The sequence below is a fragment of the Rattus rattus genome, chromosome 6 (genome assembly GCF_011064425.1).
Source record: "Rattus rattus isolate New Zealand chromosome 6, Rrattus_CSIRO_v1, whole genome shotgun sequence".
Classification (NCBI taxonomy): domain Eukaryota; kingdom Metazoa; phylum Chordata; class Mammalia; order Rodentia; family Muridae; genus Rattus; species Rattus rattus.
The window spans coordinates 90927323-90950134 of NC_046159.1; the positions used below are offsets into that span (position 1 = coordinate 90927323).

Genomic DNA, 22812 nt, shown 5'->3' on the forward strand with positions numbered 1-22812 from the left:
TATTATCCACTCCCTTTAACAACTAATCTTAAGTCAGCAAGTGTATAATAATCACTGCATTCTACCCTTCTCCCCTCTCCAATCTTTTCACCTGATTTCCCAACAAACACTGTATAACTTTTAATTTAAATAAATGCCATTTTGCAGTTGAAATCCTGAGATAATGTATGCAGTTAGTTTGAGGCATATATTTCCAATGTATCAGGACTGACACTGTTCAGACACCTCGAAAGCAAATTAAACAATGGTTATCTTGAAGACCTAAAATATATCTGGCAACCTTAAAACATTAAAAACTCAACTTAACCTCTAGTAGTATATTTTAATCAGACAGTTACACTGGCTAAAACAAATAAGGATCTTGATCATCTTACTGTGATTTATATGTTTAAATTTAAATTAGCATTACATTACATATGAGACAAACACTAGAAATGTCTTAACTGTTTTCTAATTTAAATTCAAATATACACATTTCTCTTAAATTTGCTTTCCTAATAAAAGTATGCCAGTTAGACTGTTAAAGATCTCCAGTGCTTGCAACATATTGCTTATTTATTTTAATTTGAATTCTAATTAATCACTTTTAATATTTGATGGCAAGTTTAGATCAACTGTTTTCTTAAAATAGACATACTTCATACATATTTATAGAAATTCAAATTTTATCTTCTACAGAAAAGCCTTAGTATTAATCAGCAGATAAATTTTAATAAGCAGAAAAGCATTCAATTAGTCAAATTAACAATGTTATTTTTCTATGTCTATCATACTTCAACTAGAAACAAAACTTTCAAATAGTACAAGTACATATACTATATTATTAGCATGCTTAAAAAAACCACCCAGTGTGAAAGATGCATAGGAAGGTATTTTTAAACATTGGTTGCATGTGATCTTGATAGAAAGCCACAGACCATTTGCAACAACTTTGCAAAGTCTGAGAGTCAATGCTAAACAAACCAGGAAGCCACTTTTTCCCTGACACATAAATTTAGAAGCATCTAAAAAGCAAGCATGCACACAATATTAAGACTACTAAACTGTGACACGTGGCTAACTTGAGTTCAGCATGCAGCTCAAGGCTCGGGCAATGTACAACTCAAGATGATAAAGTTTAATCAAGGTAAATTTAGTTGGCTGCTAAGACAGAACAATGGGAATACCAGAGAATGTTTTCACATGATATCATACCTGACGGACGTGGGCTGGATGCCTCTCCATATTGACGTAACTCTAAAAATATATTTTTCAATTGCATAAATAAAGCCAGACTTTTACCTTATAACTTAAAACATAAGCTAGCTACTGGCTCATTTTATTACTTCATTCGTTAGTAAAGCAACTTTCTCCCTAACTAACTGTTCACAGGTTATAACACCTGTAAGTTAGAAATAACACAAGCAAAATGTCACAGGCGTTTGGCCTGAGACAGAGCAGAGATTGTGTGAGTAGTTATAAAACTAGCAGTATATTCCTTACTTCTGGAGAGAGGCCACCTACACAAGCGTGTTCGTCATTCTCGACTGTGGAAGAAAAATCTGTAAAACTACAAGTGAACTCCAAATTACCCTGTTTGGAGATACCAACATCCAACTCAAATATAAAAGGATTACGAAGAGGACTAGTTCTTTGGCTTATTAAACTAGTTTTGAAACATTACCCTCGTGCTCAAAAACTCAGATTAAACTTTGCTAAAATTGGTCTGAAAAATCAATTAGTGTAGTCTTTGACCTAGGAATTTTATAAAAATTTTAAAAGCATATGAGTTGACTTGCTGTATTTTATGAACTACACTACAAAATAGTTTATGAATGTCAACTGCTCAGTCTTAAGTTACTAAGCAGAATTTCTGTATTCTCACCATTAGAGAGAAACTGAATGGCCAATGATTTAAAATAGACAGTAGACAAAGGAAGTACAAATAGCTTTAAACATAGGTGTCCAAACTACTGAGTAGAAATGAAAATTAAAACACTACTAGAAAAACACCTTCTTCATACTAACTAACTAACTAACTAACTAACTAACTAACTAACTAACTAACTGACTGACTGACTGAAACCCAAATTTTTGACATTCTGCAGACAGGATACTGGCTAACAGTCCTAACCTAACAGGTTTGTGGAAGAAGGCTCTAAGCTCCTGGGAGGATAAGTTGGCAATAATTACCAAGATCACAAAGACACAAATCAAAAAACTGACTCTAGGATTCATATATAAATGAGAACATTGGAACCTCTGTCATTCTGGGTCTGAGTTAACTCAGTGAGGAGCCATATACTAAATGAACACAGTATCAAAATGGCTAATAAAGTCAAATATCTATCCCCATGGATTAATAGAGAAGTTTCTTTGTGCAGTGCACAGTGGTTAAAGGAGAAACACATAATAGGTCAAAATGTAAAGATTAAGTGTTTATAGAGTGTTCAGCAACAGATAGGACATCAGTGTTAAATCCCTTCCCTGCACGGCTCAGGGACCACCAAGGATGAGGGAGGCAGAAAGACTTTAGGAGATAGAGGTTAGGGAGCAGAGAACCTAACAGTGTTTTCTGGAAGCGGCAGGACTGCTGTACTCACAGCAGCTGTGTTAGCCTGTACAAGGCCTGCACAAGATCAAGGCAGTCAGCATTCCAGCATGGAGGGAGAGCCTCAGGAACCTTTATCTGAGCCTTTCACAGCTGAAGCTTGCTGCAAGAGGCAGAGTCCAGGCCCAACACTGAGTAAATGGGCAGCAAAAATGTACTCAGAGGACACAAAGTCAGGAGAGAGGGAGAGGCAGATCTGGGAGGAGTTAGGAGGATGAGTAGTAGGTGAACATAATGAAAAATACACTATATGCATATATGAAATCCTCAAAGAATAAAAACATATTAAAATCTGAAATCTAAGTAAGTATAATTCTGCTTATATGAAAATATGGGAACATAGACTAACAGTAACAGACCGAGAAGGGAAGTTGCCTGGTGAGGGAGAAAACACAAGAAACAAGAGGGAGAAGCACAAATAGTCTCACAGAACTCAGGAGTGGTGGCTTAGTTTATCTTGATTGTGTTAATGATATCACAGGTCCACTATGAATACCCATGTTTACAAAACTGCATACTTAAAAAATTACAACTTGTAATTCAATTTAAATCACACTTGAGTTACTCACATATATATGTGTGTGTGTGTGTATACATATATATATATATATATATATGCTGTATTTATTTAGTAAATTACGTAAAAAAGAACCATAGGCTTGCCACCCACAACATAAGCTCAAAACCTGGTCCTCCTGCTCTCACTTCATCCCAATCCATTATCCTGGCTTCCCCAACAAGATAACCTTTACTCTAGATCTTGTATTCAACTCCCTGCTTTGCCTTCTGGATATAGATTTAATTCTATTATATAAATTAAAACTATGTAGCCATTTAAAAAAAAAAAGTACCATACGATGCACACTAACATCTCAGGATTTACATGCTTGTTAGCGACTTTCCGACTATATGTGTAAGAATTTCTCTAGGAAACTACTGAGTTTTAGAACACACAAAGATCCAAGTCTAAGAGACATTAGTAAACGTCCCTCCCGCCAATGTGCTATGCCCACGCTACTTTTATCATCAATAAAGACGGCACATTGTAGATCTGTGTATGAATTTTGCTAACTGAATTGTTTAAGAGAGTATCGCACACTGATTTTTAGTGTTTTCAGATGTTTACTGACTGTTTTTCTTGATTTTGTATGGAATATGAAACACTGACACAATTTTAGGTATTTATGAATATTCAATTTTCTTCCATCCTGTTATAAGCTGATATAATATACATGCTTAGATCTCTTTCTGAGTTCTCTCTTCCACTTATCATGCTATCCATTCCTATGCAGATACTGTAATATGAAACCTGCACATTAATAATTGGGATGTTATGAGAGAATAAATAAAAGTTAAAAAAATAATAATTGTGATCCCAACCTTCAATTCAACGAGAACTAGAATCACCTAGGAGATAGGCCCCCTTGGTCTTGCAATTAGGGGATTATCTTGATTAGCTTAACTGAGGTGTGAAGACCCACCTACTGTGGATGGCACCATCTTCTGGGCTGAAGTCCTAGACTGTGAAAACAGAAGGAAGCTGGGGATAAGGAGTTACTGCTCTCTGCTTCCTGACTGAATTCAAGGTGCCCAGCTGCTCAGACAGCTGTTCCTTTTAACCCTCTGTTCTACGGTGGACTGGACCCTTGAACTGGGAACCAGAGTAACACTTTCCCACTTAAAGCTGCATAGCAACAGGGGGAGGAACAAAGATGCCACTACTCCTGCTTTTCTTCCTTGAGTGGCCTGGCCCTTCTTCTCATCAAGATGAAGAAAAACCTTGCAGTAATTTTCATTGACAAACCCCTGAGTCTGTAAGTCAATGTGAAGAAAATGGACATTTCCATAATATTATATTTACATAGAACATCTTCATAATTCTTTTGCGTGAAGGACTTGAAATAGTTTGTTAGATTTATTCCCAGGCATTAAGGCAACTCTATTGTAAATAATGTCTTATTTATGTTTTTAGTTGCTTGATATGAAAAAAACTCAATCTGATTAAGTACTCTATTATTTCTAGATTTGTAGCTCCCTGGGGTGGGTTCCATGATAGAAATCATGTTAATTATAAATTTATAGTTTCACTTCTTCCTCTGCAGCAATTCTATCTCTGTATTTTTGCTACACTGCGGCCACACTGCACTTACTGAAACCTCAAGGAAACCCTGGCAAGAGGTAATGCTAGTCAACACCTTTCTCTCCCTCAGTGTGTTTCTAACGTCACCAAGGCAGAGCTTTATTTACCTTTATTTATTATTATTATTATTATTATTATTATTATTATTATTTATTTATTTATTTCTCTCCCTCAGTGTGTTTCTAACTTCAGCAAGGCAGAGCTTTATTTGCCTTTATTTTAGACTTTACTTCTTGGCTTCTTTCGATTAACCAATAGCAAACAAATAACTGAACACAGGCAATCATTAACTGAACGCTTCAGTCCAAGAATCTTGACACTTACAGTATTAAGAATTTGTTTCATCCTATCCCAAATGAAAGTTTTCAAAGCAAACAAATCATTGCTATTTTGTTCCTGAAGTTGAGTCAGTTCAGTCTGCTTTATTGTTTGCAGTTCATCAAAATTCTGACGGAGCTCACCGTCTTCCTCCAGCAACACGCTGCGCTTTTCCACTGCATCTGCCAGGGCCCTGTAGTTGGTCACTGCCAAGCTGGGTCAAGATCCTGGGTGGCATTTCGGTCAGCTGCTGTCCCACTGTGGCTGGGAGTGCTGAAGTGTGTGTGTTGCCAGAAATGTCTGAATGTTAGTAGATTTCTATTCAGCAGTTTGCAAACATAAACTTTAGCACTAGACACTGCATACTCCTAATGTCTTATGGAAGTATTTGCTACAACAGAGCCAGCGGAAGGCGTTTCTCACCAGTGCACGACTGTGTATGAGTTTCTTTGGTTTATCATGGGCTTTTACTTCGGTGGAAATGAGACCCCGTAAGGGATTAGAGTTGGTTGTGATGAGGTGTTAGGTAGAATATAGCTCGAGTCCAGCTTCTGATATTGAAGTTGGCAGGTCCAAAAGAAACTCAGGACAAATGTCTATCCAGCCCTGGTGCCTACCGCATACCAAACCCATGCTGGACTCCAGGAGCACTCAGCAGCTGGAGCTCCTCTTGGCTCTGCTCACCCTGCTTCCCTACCCTATACTTCTCCAGCTCTTGGACTTCCTTCCCCAGCTTTTCATTTCCATGCAGCCCTGCCGACTCAGCCACACGCTCTCTCAGCCCCTGCTCTCTCGGCCCTCATGATGGCCCTGCACCCTGGTCCATTCTACTGGGCATGCTCTGTCTACTACTTTCTCTCCCTCTCTGGACTCTTCCAGATGCCTGTGGCTGTACGATCCCTCATCTCCACAACAAAAACCTTCGTCCTAACCATACTTCAGAGCAGCCATGCCCATGCTTTATACAGCAGTCAGACTTCCAACTCCTTTTCCCACTTTACTAGAACTTTAAAAAGATGGGGGGTGAGGGAGAAGAAAAACTATCAACTGTCTTCCAAAAGGTCCTCCCATTTCATGTTTCTGCAAGCAAGGATCTGTCTGTTTCTGTTGCTCTGCATCCTCACTTGGTTTTTCTGTTGGTTTTGGCCACTGAGGAGAGTGAAGCACTGCATCTTTTCAGTCTCCCTAGTGTACGTCACCTGGAGCATCTCTCCATTCACTTGTTTGCCAGGTTTGCTTTCCTTAGTCAGTGCCCACCCATCTCTCTTGGCCACATTTTAAGTCAAATCCATTCTTACCCTACAGCTGAGTTAAACTAGCCACATTTAGCGTCAGTCATTGTTCAGACGTGATTGTTCTGTAGAGATTTCCTTGAAGTATGGAGCTTTTCTCAGTCCCTTAGCACTGCCTTTCACAAGTAGGAACTTTTATTCATAATGGTATCAGTTATAGCTTGCATGGATTATGTCTTTGGTTTGTATTTAAAAGCAATACCATGCCTAAAATTATCTAGCTGTTGTTTGTTTTTTATTTTTTTATTTTTGTAAATCCCTAATCTCTACACTTTGATAAAACCTACTACAATGCCATCCTTTATTTTATTTAAGATATTATATAGTGTACATGTGTCCACTTTCACACAACTAAGAATACATTACAATAAATGGATGTTTCTTTAAGACAAATTCAAGTGAAGTCCCCACTCTTGGGAGAAGTTATTTGTAGTGGTTTGAGCAAGAATAACCCCCACAGGCTCATCTACTTATTCCATGCGGAGTTCCCCAGCTGACCTGTTTGGAAGGGGGTCTGGCCTTGTTGAAGGAGGCAGGTCACTGAGGGTAGCCTTTGAACCTTCAAAAGCCCATGCCAGTGTCCATCCACCCGACCACCTACCTATGTCTATCTCTGCCTATCTGTATTTCTATCTTCTCTTTTTCTCTCCCTCATTACCTCCCCCTCCGTCTCTGTCTGCTTGCCTCTGCCTGCCTGGAGATCAGGAATACAAAGGCTCAGCTCGGCTACCCCTCAGTACTGTCTGTGGAGCTGTGCCGTCTTTCATGATAATGAACAAACCCTCTGCAACTGTGAGCAAGCCCTCAATTAAATGCTTTGTTAAAAAGCAAAGACACGTGAATCTGCGCAAATTTAATCATACCTCTGTTATGGTTATTCAGCTACATATACGGATTTTCTTGGAAGAGACTAGCATACTTTCAATAAGTTCGCCTTGGGCAAACTTCATCAACTTGCATTTTTTTTTTTTTTTTTTTTACAGAAAATTAACTTTGATTTGCTATTATGTTGTTGGAACAAATAGTTAATACTTATTTTTCCTATAGTATTCTTGTGTCCAGGGCACACTGGCTTTAAAGATGAAGTGAAAGAGGACTGCTATCAGTCTGTCTGTATTATGATTTATAGTCCCCTTACTAAGGTGTGTTGAATTCATGGCCCACAGATGATGGATCCAATCATTGAGGCAGGTCCATAGAGAGGCACTAGCTTCATTAAGGGGTCAAATCCACTGAGGAATGTATACTGAACAGGCGATAGGAAGTAAGGTTTGCTTAGAAGTAACAGGTCACTGGGAAACATGTCTGCAGGATACACGTTGCCCTAGTCCTTTTCTAGTTCTGTTTTCAGCCCTACTATGGTGAACAACTTTGCCCTGCCCTGCTTTTCCAGTCATACTTTGCCACAACAGCCCAAAAATGTGGCTAAGTATCCCTAGACTGAAATTTCTAAAACCAAAAAATGGTTCCCTAAACCATTTTTCATAGGGACAAAAACTAGCATAGGCTTTATAAATAGAATTATTCATACCTTTCTGAAACCTAAATCATACATGACTTCCAAAGTAGCTAGAATTTCTAGCTTACCCAGTTTTTAAACTGTAAAATGCACATCACATGCCTCAAAGAAGAGCTGGGACTGCAAGCCAGTACCCCAAGTGTTTCTGGCAAAGAGGATCTACTGTCATGCTTTGAAAACCCACGACCCTGGCAGGAGAGCTTCTCCCTCTACTCTCACAGAGAGGTACAGAACTAAATAGGCTCCATGCACAGGAATCCATGGAAGACATATTCCAAGATAGACGAGGGTGTCTAAACTTAAGCAGGTACTCAGCTTTAACTATTGTACTTATCACACACTATGGTCATAATTTACTGCTTCAGGTCATTCAGTCAACTAGCATATTTCTTTTCCTTTATAATTTTGTGGAGAAAAGATCTGTTGTTACCACAGATCTCAGCAACTTCAGTATAGTAGTCTTTCTTTTCTTGCTAGATTGAGAGCTGTTACCATTACACCTATAGAAGTACCCATGGCTTCTGCATTGGTATATCTGAATTGCCAAGGCTTATGTTTTATGGCTGTGATGCACCCCAGGAGTTACCTGAATACAAGCTGATAGACCAGGATAGGTGTTCTGCTAACCGAGAAAGCTACCAGGGAATGGGCACCACATACAATACTCTGAACGAGGGGGTGATTCAGTTCTGGGTGGAACTAAAGCATGAAGAACAAGTTTCTCACCATGCACAGAATAATGCACACTTAGTATGAGTCATCGCAGTTCTCTTAGTATTTTTAGACTTTCCTTGACCATGGGTAACTGAGAATACAGAAGCAACCCAGTAGCTGGGGCTGAGATGGGGGTGGGCGCTAGTGCATTAGATGATGGAGCTCCGAGGTGAGAAAGTCAGTTCTAAGGGCAAATGCCCTTCCTTATTCACAGCATCTCTTAGATGCCCAAGATTTGTCCAGAACAGTCTTGGTTTATGCTTACCATTTCAACATAATCATTTTCTGTTCATTAAAAAAAAAATCCCAATTTGAGTACAGCTAGAGGCTTCCCACAATGGTGTCACTACTTTTTCACAGTCGGATGTACCAGAGACCATTGTGCAGGCCCAAATGACTACTTCTTTCCACTCCACACTCGAATCCTCTTCCCGAGTAAAGGCTAGATAAACCCCAAACCCCACTGCGGAATGGAGAATTTATGCCTGAACCAAAGCTAAATATCCATATAATGAAATAAACTATTCACACACACTCACACACCCTGCACATAGTATGATCATCATCGACTAGACAGGATTATAAATCACCATGGAAACACACCTCGGGGAGTATCTAGGAGGATGTTTTAAAAAGGTTTAATTGAGTAGAGCAGACCTACAGTAAACGTGAATGGCATTATCCCATGGGCTGGGGTCCTGGACTGAATCAAAAAGGGAAAGTGACCCGAGAACCAGCCTTCCCTCTAACTGCTTCCTGACTGGATACACTGTGACTAGCTGCCTATGCTCCTGCTGCCATGATCCTCTCAGCACCAGAACTGTCCTGACAAACTGTGAGCCAAAAGAACCCCTCTCTTCCCTCAGCTGCTTTCACCAGGCACTTTGTTACAGAACGAGAAAGTAACAAATACACACTGGTAACTTAATTACAAGACTTCTGCATGGGATCACAGAGGAAAACAACTCCCATTTATAATTAATAGCTAATAAAATTACAAATATTCTTCCAACATAATCAGGTTCAAACAGGTCTCATTTTGTCACAAATGGCAATACACAAATGCAGAGATGGCAGCAGGAGAAGAGGAGGGATAGTTTAAATGCTAATGTCTTTTCTTTTATCAATGATTGCTTTCTTTGGAAAGTTAGGTAATATGGTTAGTTTTAGTTGTCATAGCCACAGAGATGAAACCGAAACAGGTATCTGCCTTTACTTCATAGATGTACTCTATCTGAAGAGGAGAATCATGATTAAGTAGTGTGTCCTATCCTCTAAGGAACAGCTCAAAACCAGAATGCTCCCATCTCCATCTCTTCTTTTGGTGGGGAGGGGGGTCTCAGTATGTATCCCAGGCTAAAGTCCAAACTTGGGGTCCTTCTGTTTCAATCTCCCAAGAACTAGGATTATGTCAGGATCATTACATGAGACCAAAAGATCTGTATCATTAGCACATTTTTCTGTTCATTTATTCATTTTACCTAAAATATATGTGAAACATGCAAAAACTAAGTATCCAAGATCATCTTTAATCTAACATATATGACACTGTCTTAACATATCACAAAGCATTAATTAACCTGGAGGTAATCTAGACTACACCATCTCAAAGGTCCTAGCATAATGTTTGAAAAACAAGGGATGTCAAAAATGTTTTCAATAACAGTAAGTGTTTCAAAAGGCTTTATGATTATTTTGACACCTGCCTGTAGACTGCCCAAATACCAGGGTTCATAATGTTCAAAAACAAATGTCTTATTATTTCCTTTATAGTACTAAGATAGCATTATATAAAAATTCAAAATTTTCCAAGACAAACTCTCTTTAGCAAAATAGTAACAGTTAAGCACCTGTCGAGTAGAGTGACTAAACGATATTGTTACACCATCCAGGAAATCATCACTCACCTGCTGAGGAGCAATAGTATCTCTGTAACTTGGTAAGATTTTTAGGGTGACGCTTCCACTAATATTTTTCAATAATTCTTGTAATTCCTTTGGGTTGTTTCCAACCTCATGACCATTGACTTCCTTAATGATATCTCCCACATGAAGCAGACCTTGTCGATCTATCATTCCTCCATGAAGGATTCGGGCAATTACCAGATCATTATTTTCAACCCTGAAAGTTACACCCTATAGAAAATTGGGGGAAAAAATCCATAAAGATCAATGAATACAAACAATATTATTCTGAAACCAAGCTGGTGAATTCCGTCTCATGTTTTCCTGTCCAATCCTAGTAAAGTGCAATTGTGATATCAGAGACCAGCCATGCAGTCGGGTTCACCTCCAAATCTAGTTGTATTCCACAGACAGAGACAGCAGCACAGATTGCTGACTTGCCCCGCTTGCCTCATCACTCTTTTTAGGAACCGTAAATAAAAAGTTAACTTCACTACTTATACTTTGTACTTTTTAATACTTCAGTATAATTTACTTAAGTATATACTTTAAATTTTATAATTTAAATATATTTAAGTTCATTAAATTTATATACCTTAAACTTTAATAACATTTTTCTTGCTTTGGTGTAATCATTAGTAAGTGAACAGACAACTTCTAAAGAAATGAAACCGTTTTCCTGTTGCCCACTGGCCTATTTTTAGCTTCTAAGTCAGTTGAAGGTTTCCTTTTGATTATGTTTCCTAGGCTATGACTGACAGATCGTCTGCTGTGCACTTCTAGGAAGGCCAAGGAGACTGATAAAATGAGCACGGGTAGCTCCCCCAGTTCATCAGGAGCAGCCTAGGCAGCACTACAGTTCGGATCTAAGATAGCCATGATGTCTACTCACCAATGGCTCTCCAGCTCTTTTGTGAATACCGAGAATACGGATGGCGTCCACTGGCAATAACTGATTATTGAGAGAAGGAATATTCATTTCTGGGCTTGAAGGAGGCGATTCATAACACTTTGATGCCACAATATCATGGGCCTCCAGGAGTGACTGTAAGGAGTCAAAACAGCCTGTGGTTATTAGCTACTGATGGAACAAGTTGCTAAAAATAATTTATTAGTTCATTATCACTGTACAGCGCTAAAAGTTTCTAAGGACACAATATTAAATTCTCAACATGAACTAAGTTAAATACATACACAATATCATATTCAGGTTTTCAGATTTGAAGAGACTGGTAGAATTTAGTCACATATTTTTATTTTAAAGTGCCATGTTCACTGGAAACCAAACCCAGGTTTCCAAACCAAGTAGAGGGAGGTGACAAACTTCCTATCAGCAGGGGCAGCCATCTTCTTCAGTCTTTAACTAATCCCTATCTATAAGGTACAAAAAAATAGTGGAGCGATAAAGACTCTAATTTTTATTATGCTGATATATTAGTAATATACTTTGGACATGTATAAAAGAAATGCTAAAAATACCTAAGAGAAAATAAATATCAGCAACTTCTATCACTAGTAGGAATATTACCAGTTAAGGTTTTAGTCTATAAAAGATAAACTGAAGTAAGGAGAAAAGAACCAGAAATGGTTCCAGCTAGAACGTCCATTTTGCTTTCTATGTTTACTGTGTGTATGCTATTATAGATGACTCTGAGGTACTTGTCTAGGGATTTCATTTTTTTATAGTAAATGTTTTAGAAATTCTCTATCCTAAAGGAGTTCAGTTTTAACTCAATGCTTGCAATAACACTAAATTAAAAAGTCTCTGAGTAGCAGAACACAAGTTCACAGACGACAAATCAAAACAGAAGAGGATAGCAAGCATCGACACATTCAAGAAACAGATGATCTGGGTCCTAGCTTAATTGGCAATTTCTAATAATTTCATAAAATCATTTACAAGATACTGAAAAATCAATGTAGAAACAGCGTTAGGAAGATGGCAGAGAAGTGAAGTGCTTGACGCCAGCCTAAGTACTGTGTGAGACTCAGCACATCAAACGCTGGGTAGAGTGGTGCACGTCTGTAGTCCCAGCTCTGAGGAGTGGACACAAGAGGGTATCTCTGGCCCTTTGCTGGCAAACTGGTGATAAGCTGGTGGGAGGGAGGGAGGGAAGTAACTGAGGAAAACATGCATCAGGCGTTTTGACCATTAGACTTTGCATATATGCACACAGGTGAAACACACATGCAAGCATAAGTACGCATATAAAACAACTCAAAAAAGAAAAGAACTCAGAAATCTCTAGGAGAGGTTTTCCTTAAAATGCTGGAAGCTATTTAAAGCTCTAACCTGGGCTTCTATTTTGAGGCAGGGTTTTTTGCTCCTGTGACTACATGAAACACTATAAATATAATTTTATCTCTCTGGTCAAGAATTTTCAGGAGCTACAGATTTGTATACAAAAAGACTGCTCACCCCTGGCTAAAGTTAGCATAATTTAAATGCCAAAAGGAATAACTATTATAGAGAATTGAATCTCCACATTTAGAGAAAAATACACCAACCAATCAACCAACTAACCAGCCCCGGTGCATAAAGCTATTTAGTGAAAAAAAGGACTAAAAAGTTTGTTACCAACTGAAGATGATGTCTTGAACAACTCTTACTTTACAAACTGGTAAAGAGTAGTACTCATCATTTTGCTACCTTGTCCAGTAGGACATGTCACAGGGCAGAAGGACAGCTGAGGATAAACTCTGGGTTCAGAGGACATTGCCAGCTCACATATATGAAATGAGACAATTTGGAAAATGTTATTTTGCAATCTCTAATGGAAATATTGATTTAGGCACGAATTATTAATTAGATAGAGCAGTAGTTCTCAAGTTTCCTAATGCTGTGACCCTTTAATACAGCTCCTCATGTCGAGGTGAACCTCAATCATAAAATTATTTTTGTTGGTATTTCATAACTGTAATTTTGCTAGTGTTATGAATCATAATATAAATACTTTTTTTTCCTGGTGGTCCTAGAAGAACCCTGAAAGAGTCATTAAACCTCTAAAGGGATCAAGACCCAAAGGTTGAGAACCATTGGTCTAGCAGTAACCAGTTTTAAGAAAGTTAACACTAGTATAATGTTAGCCTGCTGTGGTGACACATGCTTATAATGCTCACACTCTGGAGGCTGAGGTAGGAGAGAAGAACAGTAAAAGAAGCCAGCTTGTAGTCAGACCTATGCCAACAAAGAAACAAGTAACACCTTCCCTCCATGCCCGGAAGAAAGCATCTGTATAACATTAAAATAACAATACACTAGGTTACCTCCTAGCAGACAGGATTTCAGAAAAAGGATAAGACTGTCACAGCCTGTAATCAAAGCACCAATTTCAGTACCAACCCTGGTAGGGAACCAGGCATTCTACATCCTCTGACACTCATTTTGCATCATCACTTAAGATGCATTCAAGTTCAAGGTAATGTGCTTGAGAAGAGTCGTTAATCCTTTAATTAGAACTTCTAAAGTAAATAACACATCAGAAAATCAACCAGATAAAACCAGGAAGTGGGACACTGAGCTTAGTCTCTTCAACAAAGCACCACATTCAGGATGGCGATGGGAATCCTACATGAACTGTTAATTTGCGTGTATAGTATCCAGACCCCAAGGTTTCCCAGCGCCCTCAAGATAAACGACAAATACTTCACACTGCTTTACATAAACTCAATTACTTAGCCTCTCATAAAGTGGTTTAAAAAAGCAAAGGAGTGTTACTATCTAATTTTGAGAACAAAGATTGCAGGAAAAACAGTGACACTTTTTCTGCTAACATGCATGGCAGGATGTATTTCTGGGGTTTCTATTCACTTGCTATTTTCCTATTATTTTCTCTACTACCACACACTCTTATTACAGATTTAAAGTAAAAATTCCCCATTGTTTCTGTTCAAAGTAAACTTTTTTACAGGCCAGTTGTTTTTTGAATCTATGAGTGAAGTATGCTATGTAACAGTTCCTTTCCCTAGACAAACCTTTCCTGTCATCTTTTCATCATGGCGAACATTGAATTTACCCTGATCCTGAGACAATTCTGACAATGTTCCATACTAGGCCAAGGGAGGAATGAGAGACAGTGACATCAATGAAGAAAAAGGGCCATCAAGATGGCTCAGAGGGTTAAAGGCTCCTGCCACAAACCCTGATGACCTGAGTTCAATCTCAGGGATCCAAAAGATAATAGGAGAGAACGAACTCCCACAGGTGTCTATGACCTCCATATATCTGCCATGGTGTATGCCCCTCACCCAATAATAAAGAAAAAAGACCAAACAAACAAACCAAGGCAGTGGCAGTGACACTATCAGAGTGAGGAGAATGTTTCCCAGGATGTGGTGTGATGGTAAGTCAGGGTTAACTGATGACAAAAAGGAAAAGCCAAGGTTATTTCTTTCTGTGGCAAATACTGTATATTTCTATGCTGTATATAGCCATGTATATGTGTTTACATTCCTTTGACCTCAGGATATTAGAACACTTAAGAACTTACAGACCTCTAAGACAGGCCCTAAACAGCACTGAATGACTTCCATGTGGAAGTTAGCTTCTCAAGAAGGCTGTGGAAGAGGGCATGGACAGGTTACCTGGAAGTGAGGCTCCTTGAGTATACCAACCAGTTCTGCCACATTTTCATCCACACTTATGAGAGGAGTGATATCTTCAAGAATTTCATTCACTAATTCCAAGTTATTGTCACTGACAGCTTCTAATTTTGAATCTTCAAGTCTCTCGTGAGCCTGAAAAGAGGGGATTAAATTAATATTGCCACTGTGTTTTGTTCTAGCCAATATTATACTGCTTTATAATTTCTTAGTTTTAAAGATATTATTTAGAGGGTAGGCAAGGTAATTCAGGTAAAAGTATTGGCTGCCAAGCCTGACAACCTTAAGTTTTATCACTGGGACCGACACAGCAGAAGAGAACTGATTCCTAAAAAGGTGTTCTCTGACCTCCACAAAAGCACTAGGACATGTCCACATGTACAAATATAAAAAAAAATTAGAGGTTTAATTTAATAAAGCCATTTTTAATATTTTAATTATAAGCAACAGACAAATTTTGTAAATATACCATAAAGTATGATGACTTTGGTCTCTAACACTGTGAAATACTCATCTTTATAATTATTGTTTTAAAAAATGAGTAGGACAGATGTTATGTAAAGATCATGTGATATCCTCTACTCACCAACTGGGTGTCTAATAGAGGCTGAACTCTGTATACTGTCATGTTTTAGTAAAGCAAATGATAAAGTAAGAAAAAGAATAAAAATATAATCATTATGCATGTTAATATTTTTAAATGATTTAAAAGAGGAAGTAAATCAGGTATATGTCTTTTAATCCCAGGCCTAAGAAACCTGGGAGGGCAGGTTGGACATTTGAAGCCAGAACCTGAGCTATAAAGAGGTTCCATCTTGAAAACAAGATTTAGACATACTGATGGACACACATACACACACACACACACACACACACACACACACACCCCAAACCAAAACAAAAGGAAATTGGAAATTATAGAAACTGTTTGAGAATCTAGGCTAGGGATACAGCACAGTGGTAATATCCTTTCTTAATGCATATTGGGTTTAATACCTAGCAATGAAAAATTAAATAAAACCTCAGTTCAGATGAGGCAGTTCTTGAGAAGGTCTGAGATTTCATACTTTGATTAGGAGGACAGCTCCGTCAATGTATGCACCTTAACAAAGCAAAACAAAGAAAAACCCAAAGCTGCTATTCTGTCTCAGACATTTTAGAATGCTGGCTGAGGAGTAGAGCAGAATTCTAATTCAAGCTCAGGAGTGTCACACAGCCTCCACCCTTGACATTTTCTTTCGGCAAATTGCTCACCAATTCTAATGACAGGGAAAGGGTGAAACCACATAGGACACAGATTACACTGATGTTTTGTAATTCATTTCTGTAAGTGCCAAACAGAAACCCCTATGTCCAGTGTCATACTGCTGTGATGTTTTTTATGCTGTATGTATCACCAAGCAGTGTTGATCCCTGAGAATCCAAATATAACATTTGTAACTTGTAAATCATCATTTTTTTTATATTTTTTTTCAAAGTGATTTACCAGAGTGATTTTTTTTTCCCCAAGAGAGGCAAGTAAATTCCCTTTCCCCTTTCTATGTTGCCCAGACTAACCTTGAACCTTGCCTCTGGCTCCTGAGTAGGCTTTGCTGGGTGTGATGGATCACACAAGTGTCCCCACTACTCAGGATCCAGAGGCAGAAAGACTTCAGAAGAAAACATTTTGAAAGCTATCAAATACTGATAAAGCAGCAAATTTGATTAAACATACAGGGGAAAGTCAAAAGACCTAGTGTGATTTAAATAGACAATGTTATTATAAAGACTAGAACACGTAACAATGTGCGACTGGGGATGGTTTCGGTTTTCTGAAGCTTCGGAGCCTCTGCTGACTGTTGCGTGAAGAAGCACTTTCTAGCTGCACAGCCGGGCCGTGTGTGCAGTACATGGCTTCCCAGGTGTCTGGTGCTGCGTGGCTTCAGAACTCCGCCTCAGCCCTCTGACTTGCATGGTTTTGTTCCTGGAAGAGCTGTAAAGATCCCCCAGGACACGGACGCCTGTTTTTACCACATTCAGGCACCAAGTCAACAGGTTCTAAGTGTTTGCCTGTGTATGTCACATGATTAACATATCTAAGGCTGTGTGTGTAGACTGCTTCAATTCAGGCCTTCAGTACTTGAATATTTATAATGTATCTCCCTTCCTCTTCCGCTTTACTACAAGTTAGGTGATGCTAAGTGAGAACAGGATAAATGTAACAGCAGACGGGGAGTGTCCCAGGAGCTGGAGGAACTGGAAGATAACCCAAAAGTCCCCTCATCTCAAAGACTAGATTTGTGGAGATAAAGAGTCTAGTATAAAGTACAGAAATTCTCGAGGTTTTAGTGAAATTATGGCTAGTCACTCTAATATGGTAAAGCAATTTCTAAAATATATTCAAGATCAATTTCACAGCCAGGGAAGGTGGCCTTTCTGTAATAGAAACACTTGAGAGGGGGAAGCAAGAGGACCAGGAGTCCAAGCCATTCTTAGCTAAACAGTGTTGAGTCTGACTTGAGCTGGAGACATGAGATTCCTCAAAAATCTTTAAAATATCAATTTTATTTCTCCTAGAACAGCAATACAGGCCCATTGTTATAACAGGGTTGTTAAGGTTCTGAGGCACTGTAAAAACTTGAGACCTCTAAATTACTTTAGCCTCAAAACTTATTCAGCAATTTTAAGAAGCTAAGTGCCAACTTGAACTTAATTCCTCAAACTCGCAGGGTCTCAGGAAACATTAAAAGCCAGTGAAGAGCAGGTGGTAGTGAAGCACACCCTGATGGATCTCTGAGTTTGAGGCCAGCCTGGTCTACACTGCAAACTCCAGGTAAGCAACAAGGGCCACAATAGCATATTGTGAATATGCTATTCTTTATTAAAAAAAGAAAAAGAAAAAAGAAAAATTAAGGGGGCAAATGAGTCACTTGTTTCATCAAATGAGTCTTTTCCTTTCAAAAAGGCAGTACTGAAAGGCAGGATAACTTAATAAAAATGAATCTCACCTGTCACAAGCAGGGAAGCACATGCTATGGCCAATGCTGGGCTGACAGCTGTGGCCTAGCATTCTTAACATGGCTAGCCATGATGTCACTAAACGCCTTCCTTGAGGATTTCTATTTTATATAAGAGTCATTATCTCCATACACCCAGTCTGTGATATGAAGGAATTCTGGGTGTGTTTGGGTCGTTCTATGGCTCCTTGTCACCATGTGCACCTCAGAAAAGTGAGCTGAGATTTTCTTCTACAACTTCAGACTAGTTTACTCAGGTACTGTCCTTGCATGCTTGCAGACTGGATTTTTCTAAATAATAGTTACTACTAAGAATAGCATTCTTAAGGTACCAGTGTTAGTCTCTGGGACCTTGCCTTTGCCATTAAAAAGCAATCTCATACATAAACTTTGATTTTATTTTCTTGAACAGGGCTAAGAATGTAGCCATTCCTTATTAAATATTTTGTAGAAAAGATACATAAATGGGAAATGAATTTAGCTGGGGTAAAAATTGTTTTTCTTTTATCTAAGGACCTAAACTCCCGAATAGCAGACAACTCTACGGAGACCCCGGCATAAGAACTTGAATGAGAGGAAACAGGCATGTAGAGCGTCCCACTCCTGTCCTCCTTTGCATGTATGACAACAAGTAAGAGCCCGGGGCCAAGCAAAACAGGAGCACAACAGCTAGAATGGAAATCCCAAAGAAGAAAAGCCTTTCAGAAATCACCTCACTCTCCAAATGGAGCTCAAATTTTATTAGGTAATTTACACCACAGAGCATCCCAGCACCACTGCTAAGGGAGTTCCAGAATTAGGGCCACAGAGATGCCCATCACCACAAAAAAAGTATTTGCCATTTTTGCAAGGTTGCTTTTTTGGTATTAGGGGTTGGGAAGTGGTAGAGCCTAGGAGGTGGGTCCTGAGTTGGGTCCCCAGCCCAAAAAAAAAAAAAAAAAAAAAAACTCAATGGTTTTAAAAAAAAAAAAAAACGTTGGTATTGAGGGGGAAACACATAAGTATCTTATATTAGAATTGGAAATTACTTTCGACATATGACACAAAATCAAGGAGCTTCAAGTCTCATGCAAAAATGTCTAATTTTATGTAACTAAACATTAAAGCACTTCTCATTAAGAATCAGCAATGTCAAGACACAAAATCTAGAGTCAAGACATAAGTCTTCTACTAGTAAAAGGTCAATTTTTCTTTATATAAAGACCTTTTACAAACTAACTGACCAACTAATTAAGAATATGAACAAAAAAATTCACAGGACGGGAAATTAAAACTTCTAAAGAAATGAAAAGATACAAAATTACAAGCATAAACTAAAACATGTACAAACTAAAACTATACAAAAATGTTCCTTTTCTTCTTAACACTCCTGGTAGCAGACCAAGCCAGTGAGCACAGAGAGAAAAGGCTTCTCACACGTGTATTTTCTAGTCACAACACACATGTGAACAAGTTGTAGGATTTCATCAACTCCTACAAAATTAAAGGATTTTTCTAAAAATTTGACCTAAAGATATATGAACATGTATGAAACACAGGGCTATACATAATAGCATAATTTAATAACACAAAGGCCATATAAAAAGTCTACCAGAAACCTGACCTAGAAAAACCCTATGGTATATTCACACAGAGGAACACAACACTAACTTTACCCAGAATGTAGGAGTTTTCAGGTTGTGATACAGAGTTATACACAACACAGACCCACAATTCTGTTGTATTTGTTGGTGAGACTAGATGCTGCCCACTGAGATCCAGCAAAGCGGTAGCACTCTTCCGCCCAGGGTACTGTACTGGGGTGCGCTAGCCAGTGCAGTAAGTCAAGGAATACAAGATATTCAGAATGGAGGAGGAATAAAAAAGAGCCAATGTCACATGTCATGGTCTGGCCTTGTCGGATGACATGTATCACTGTGTGTGAACTTTAAGATTTCAAAAGTTAATGCCATTCCCAGTTAGTGTTCTCCCTCTCCCTCCCTCCCCCCTCTCTCTCTGTCTCTGTCTTTCTCTCCCTCCCTCCCTCCTTCCCCCTCCCTACCCTCCTCTCCTCTCTCTGCCTCCTGTTTGTGGATCAGATGTAAGCTCTCAGGCTGCTCCAGTACCACATCTGCCTGCCTGCGACCATGTTCTCCGCCATGATGGCCATGGACTCACCCTCTGGAACTGTAAATACTGTAAATACAATACTCTCTCTTCTGTAAAGTTGCCTTGATCACGGTGTCTTCAAGGCAACAGGAAAGTAACTAAGAGACATGGGTAAGTCCCTTCTTCCCTTTCTTATCCCTTCCCCAAACCTACCACTATCAGGCATCCCACAAGCCCAGATCCAGGCTACTGCCCAGGAACCGTCACTGTTCCTGAGACACCTCTGCTGGGGAAGTCACGTCCTCCCTTTCTCATCTCCTGAACTTTCCTACCCCACCTGTAGCCATCTCTACATGAAGTCTTACTTCTAGGTCTGTGGCCTTTAAACCTGCTTTGAGACCTACCTCTGATTGAAGAGTTGCTCCTTTCCTCCCCAAGCCTTCCTTTGCCTGCTGCCATGTCTGCAGTCACAGGCCTAGCTCCAGTCCTGTGCTTTGGGAGTCATCTTTCCCTGGTCCAATTAAACAGCTATCCAAAGCTTAACTTGGCCAGGTTCAGGTCAGGCGTCTCCAGCACTGACCCAATTTAAGGACAGTGAGATTATCACACCAAACACACAACCAGAGAAACAAGTCCATATTCCCAGGTCAAATAAGAAATAAAAACAAACAAACAAACAACAACATGGTGACCACAATTAACACATTTCAAAAGTAACTTTACATATTATCTACCTGAAACTTAGTTTTAAAAACAAGGAACCACCTTAATGTGAACAGACAGAAAAAGAAATTATTCCAAGCAAATGGTAATCAAGTAGCAAGCAAGCATTGTCATCCTAATATCTGACAAAATAAGATTTCAAACTAAAACTAAGCAGGAGAAAAAAAGGGTACTGAATTCTAATCAAGCAATCATTACTTAAGAAAATATTACAGTGCCCAAATACATACAACAAACTGGCAATACTGGGTTTCAGAAAAGGCACACTAATGGAATTAGAGACGAGATTAACACAGGCCCAATAACTTTAGGTCATTTCAACACCACACTTTGTCCAGGAGATAGGCCTTTGAATAAAACATAAAGGGGAACCTTAAAATTAAATACCTTACATCAAATGAACCCAACAGCTATACAGGATGTTCCACCTAAAAGAATATACAATCTACTCAGGAGCACATGGAATCAATGAAATAGACAAACCTTAACACAGACAAGTGAAAATAATTCCACAGAACTTATCCAACCATTATGGAATAAAACTTGAGATTGACAGCAAACACAACTCCAGTCAGTAATACATAACCTGGCAGAGATGAAGTAACTCCTTACTGAGTGATGAATGGGTCATAGAGGAGAGCAAGAGAAAAATTCAAGCCAAGCCCAAACTTAGCATATTCTAAGAAATGATAAAAACTAAAGCAGAAATTTATGAAATAGAAATAAAGAAAAAGAATTCAAGAGCTGATTCCTAACTAACCAAAACAAAGGAAAAAATTATCTAAATTAAAAATTAGCAATTAATAGGGACTCATTACAACATTCAACCAAGACATAGATAATATTATAGAGGAATACTCATAAAAACCTGTACTTCATCAAGTTGAAAAATCTATTTTTAAAAACTGGAATTTCTTGATTTACCTAAAATACCAGGGTTAAACCAGAGAGGCCAAAAGACCTAGAACAGAACCTGTAACAAAGGATCGTCTCAATAGAATCAGAAAAGGTCTTTGAAAAAGTCCAAGAAGCTTTAATGATACAAAAGTCCTAGAGAGTAGGACTGGAGGAAACATGCCTCAACGTAATAAAATCTATGTATGACAAACCTTCAGCAAACGTTATTCCCACTCCTTTTCAATATATAGTGCCTGGGCAAAAAGGTAAGAGAAGAAAATTAAAGCATTACAAATATGAAAATAAGAAGCCAAATTATCCTATTTGCATATGAATCACTATACTTAACAAATCCAAAAAGTCTATCAGAAAACTTCTGGAAACAATTAACAATTTCAGCAATATGGCAGGGTAAAAGTAAACTTATTAAAACCAGTAGCTTTTCTACACCAAAACAAACATACTGAAGAGGAGATCATAAACGTACTCTATAGATACACTCCCACTTACAATCTCAGCAAAACCAATAAAATACCTAGGAATAAAGCCAATCAGGAAGGTTAAATGGCCTCTATAATGTGAACTTCAAATTGTTGTTGAAGAAAGACACTAGAAAATGGAAAGAGAACCCATGCTCATGGAATGGTAGAAATAATGTTGTGAAAATAACCATTCCACCAAAAGCCACTTACAGATTCCACGCCATACCAAACACTCCAAACGGTCTTCATGGAAGAAAAACAAACCAAAACAAAAAAACTTAACTAAAACTTGCATGAAATCAGAAAATACCCCATTCAGCCAAAGTAATCCTGAGCAACATGAATGCTGGAGGGATTGCTATTCCAGACTTTAAGATACAGTATAGAGTTACAGCCATAAAACTACATGGAACTGGCACATAAAGCCATGGGATAAAATAGAAAACCAACATGAGCTCTCATCACTACAGCCATCTGATATTTGACAATAGGGGCAAAAACCATGCAACAGAAAACAGTCTCTTCACAGAATGCTCCTGGGGAGCCA

At 38.6% G+C, this 22812-nt stretch overlaps 1 protein-coding gene across 5 annotated transcripts in view; it reads right to left on the bottom strand.

Annotated features, from left to right (window-relative positions):
* The window catches only part of Mpp6 (membrane palmitoylated protein 6), an 83979-nt gene that overhangs the window by 23406 nt on the left and 37761 nt on the right, over positions 1-22812 (bottom strand). For 4 of the 5 annotated variants that reach the window (XR_004388301.1, XR_004388302.1, XR_004388303.1 and 1 more), the window contains exons 3-6: positions 15062-15214; positions 11370-11522; positions 10481-10708; positions 1195-1236 (exon numbers count right to left, since the gene is read on the bottom strand). Coding sequence is in view for 1 of the 5 variants with exons in the window: in XM_032906540.1 (XP_032762431.1) it covers positions 1195-1236; positions 10481-10708; positions 11370-11522; positions 15062-15214 (576 nt within the window). In the remaining 4 variants the exon portion in view is untranslated. The remainder of the gene's footprint in view (positions 1-1194; positions 1237-10480; positions 10709-11369; positions 11523-15061; positions 15215-22812) is intronic. The other variant, XR_004388304.1, reaches the window with a different exon arrangement.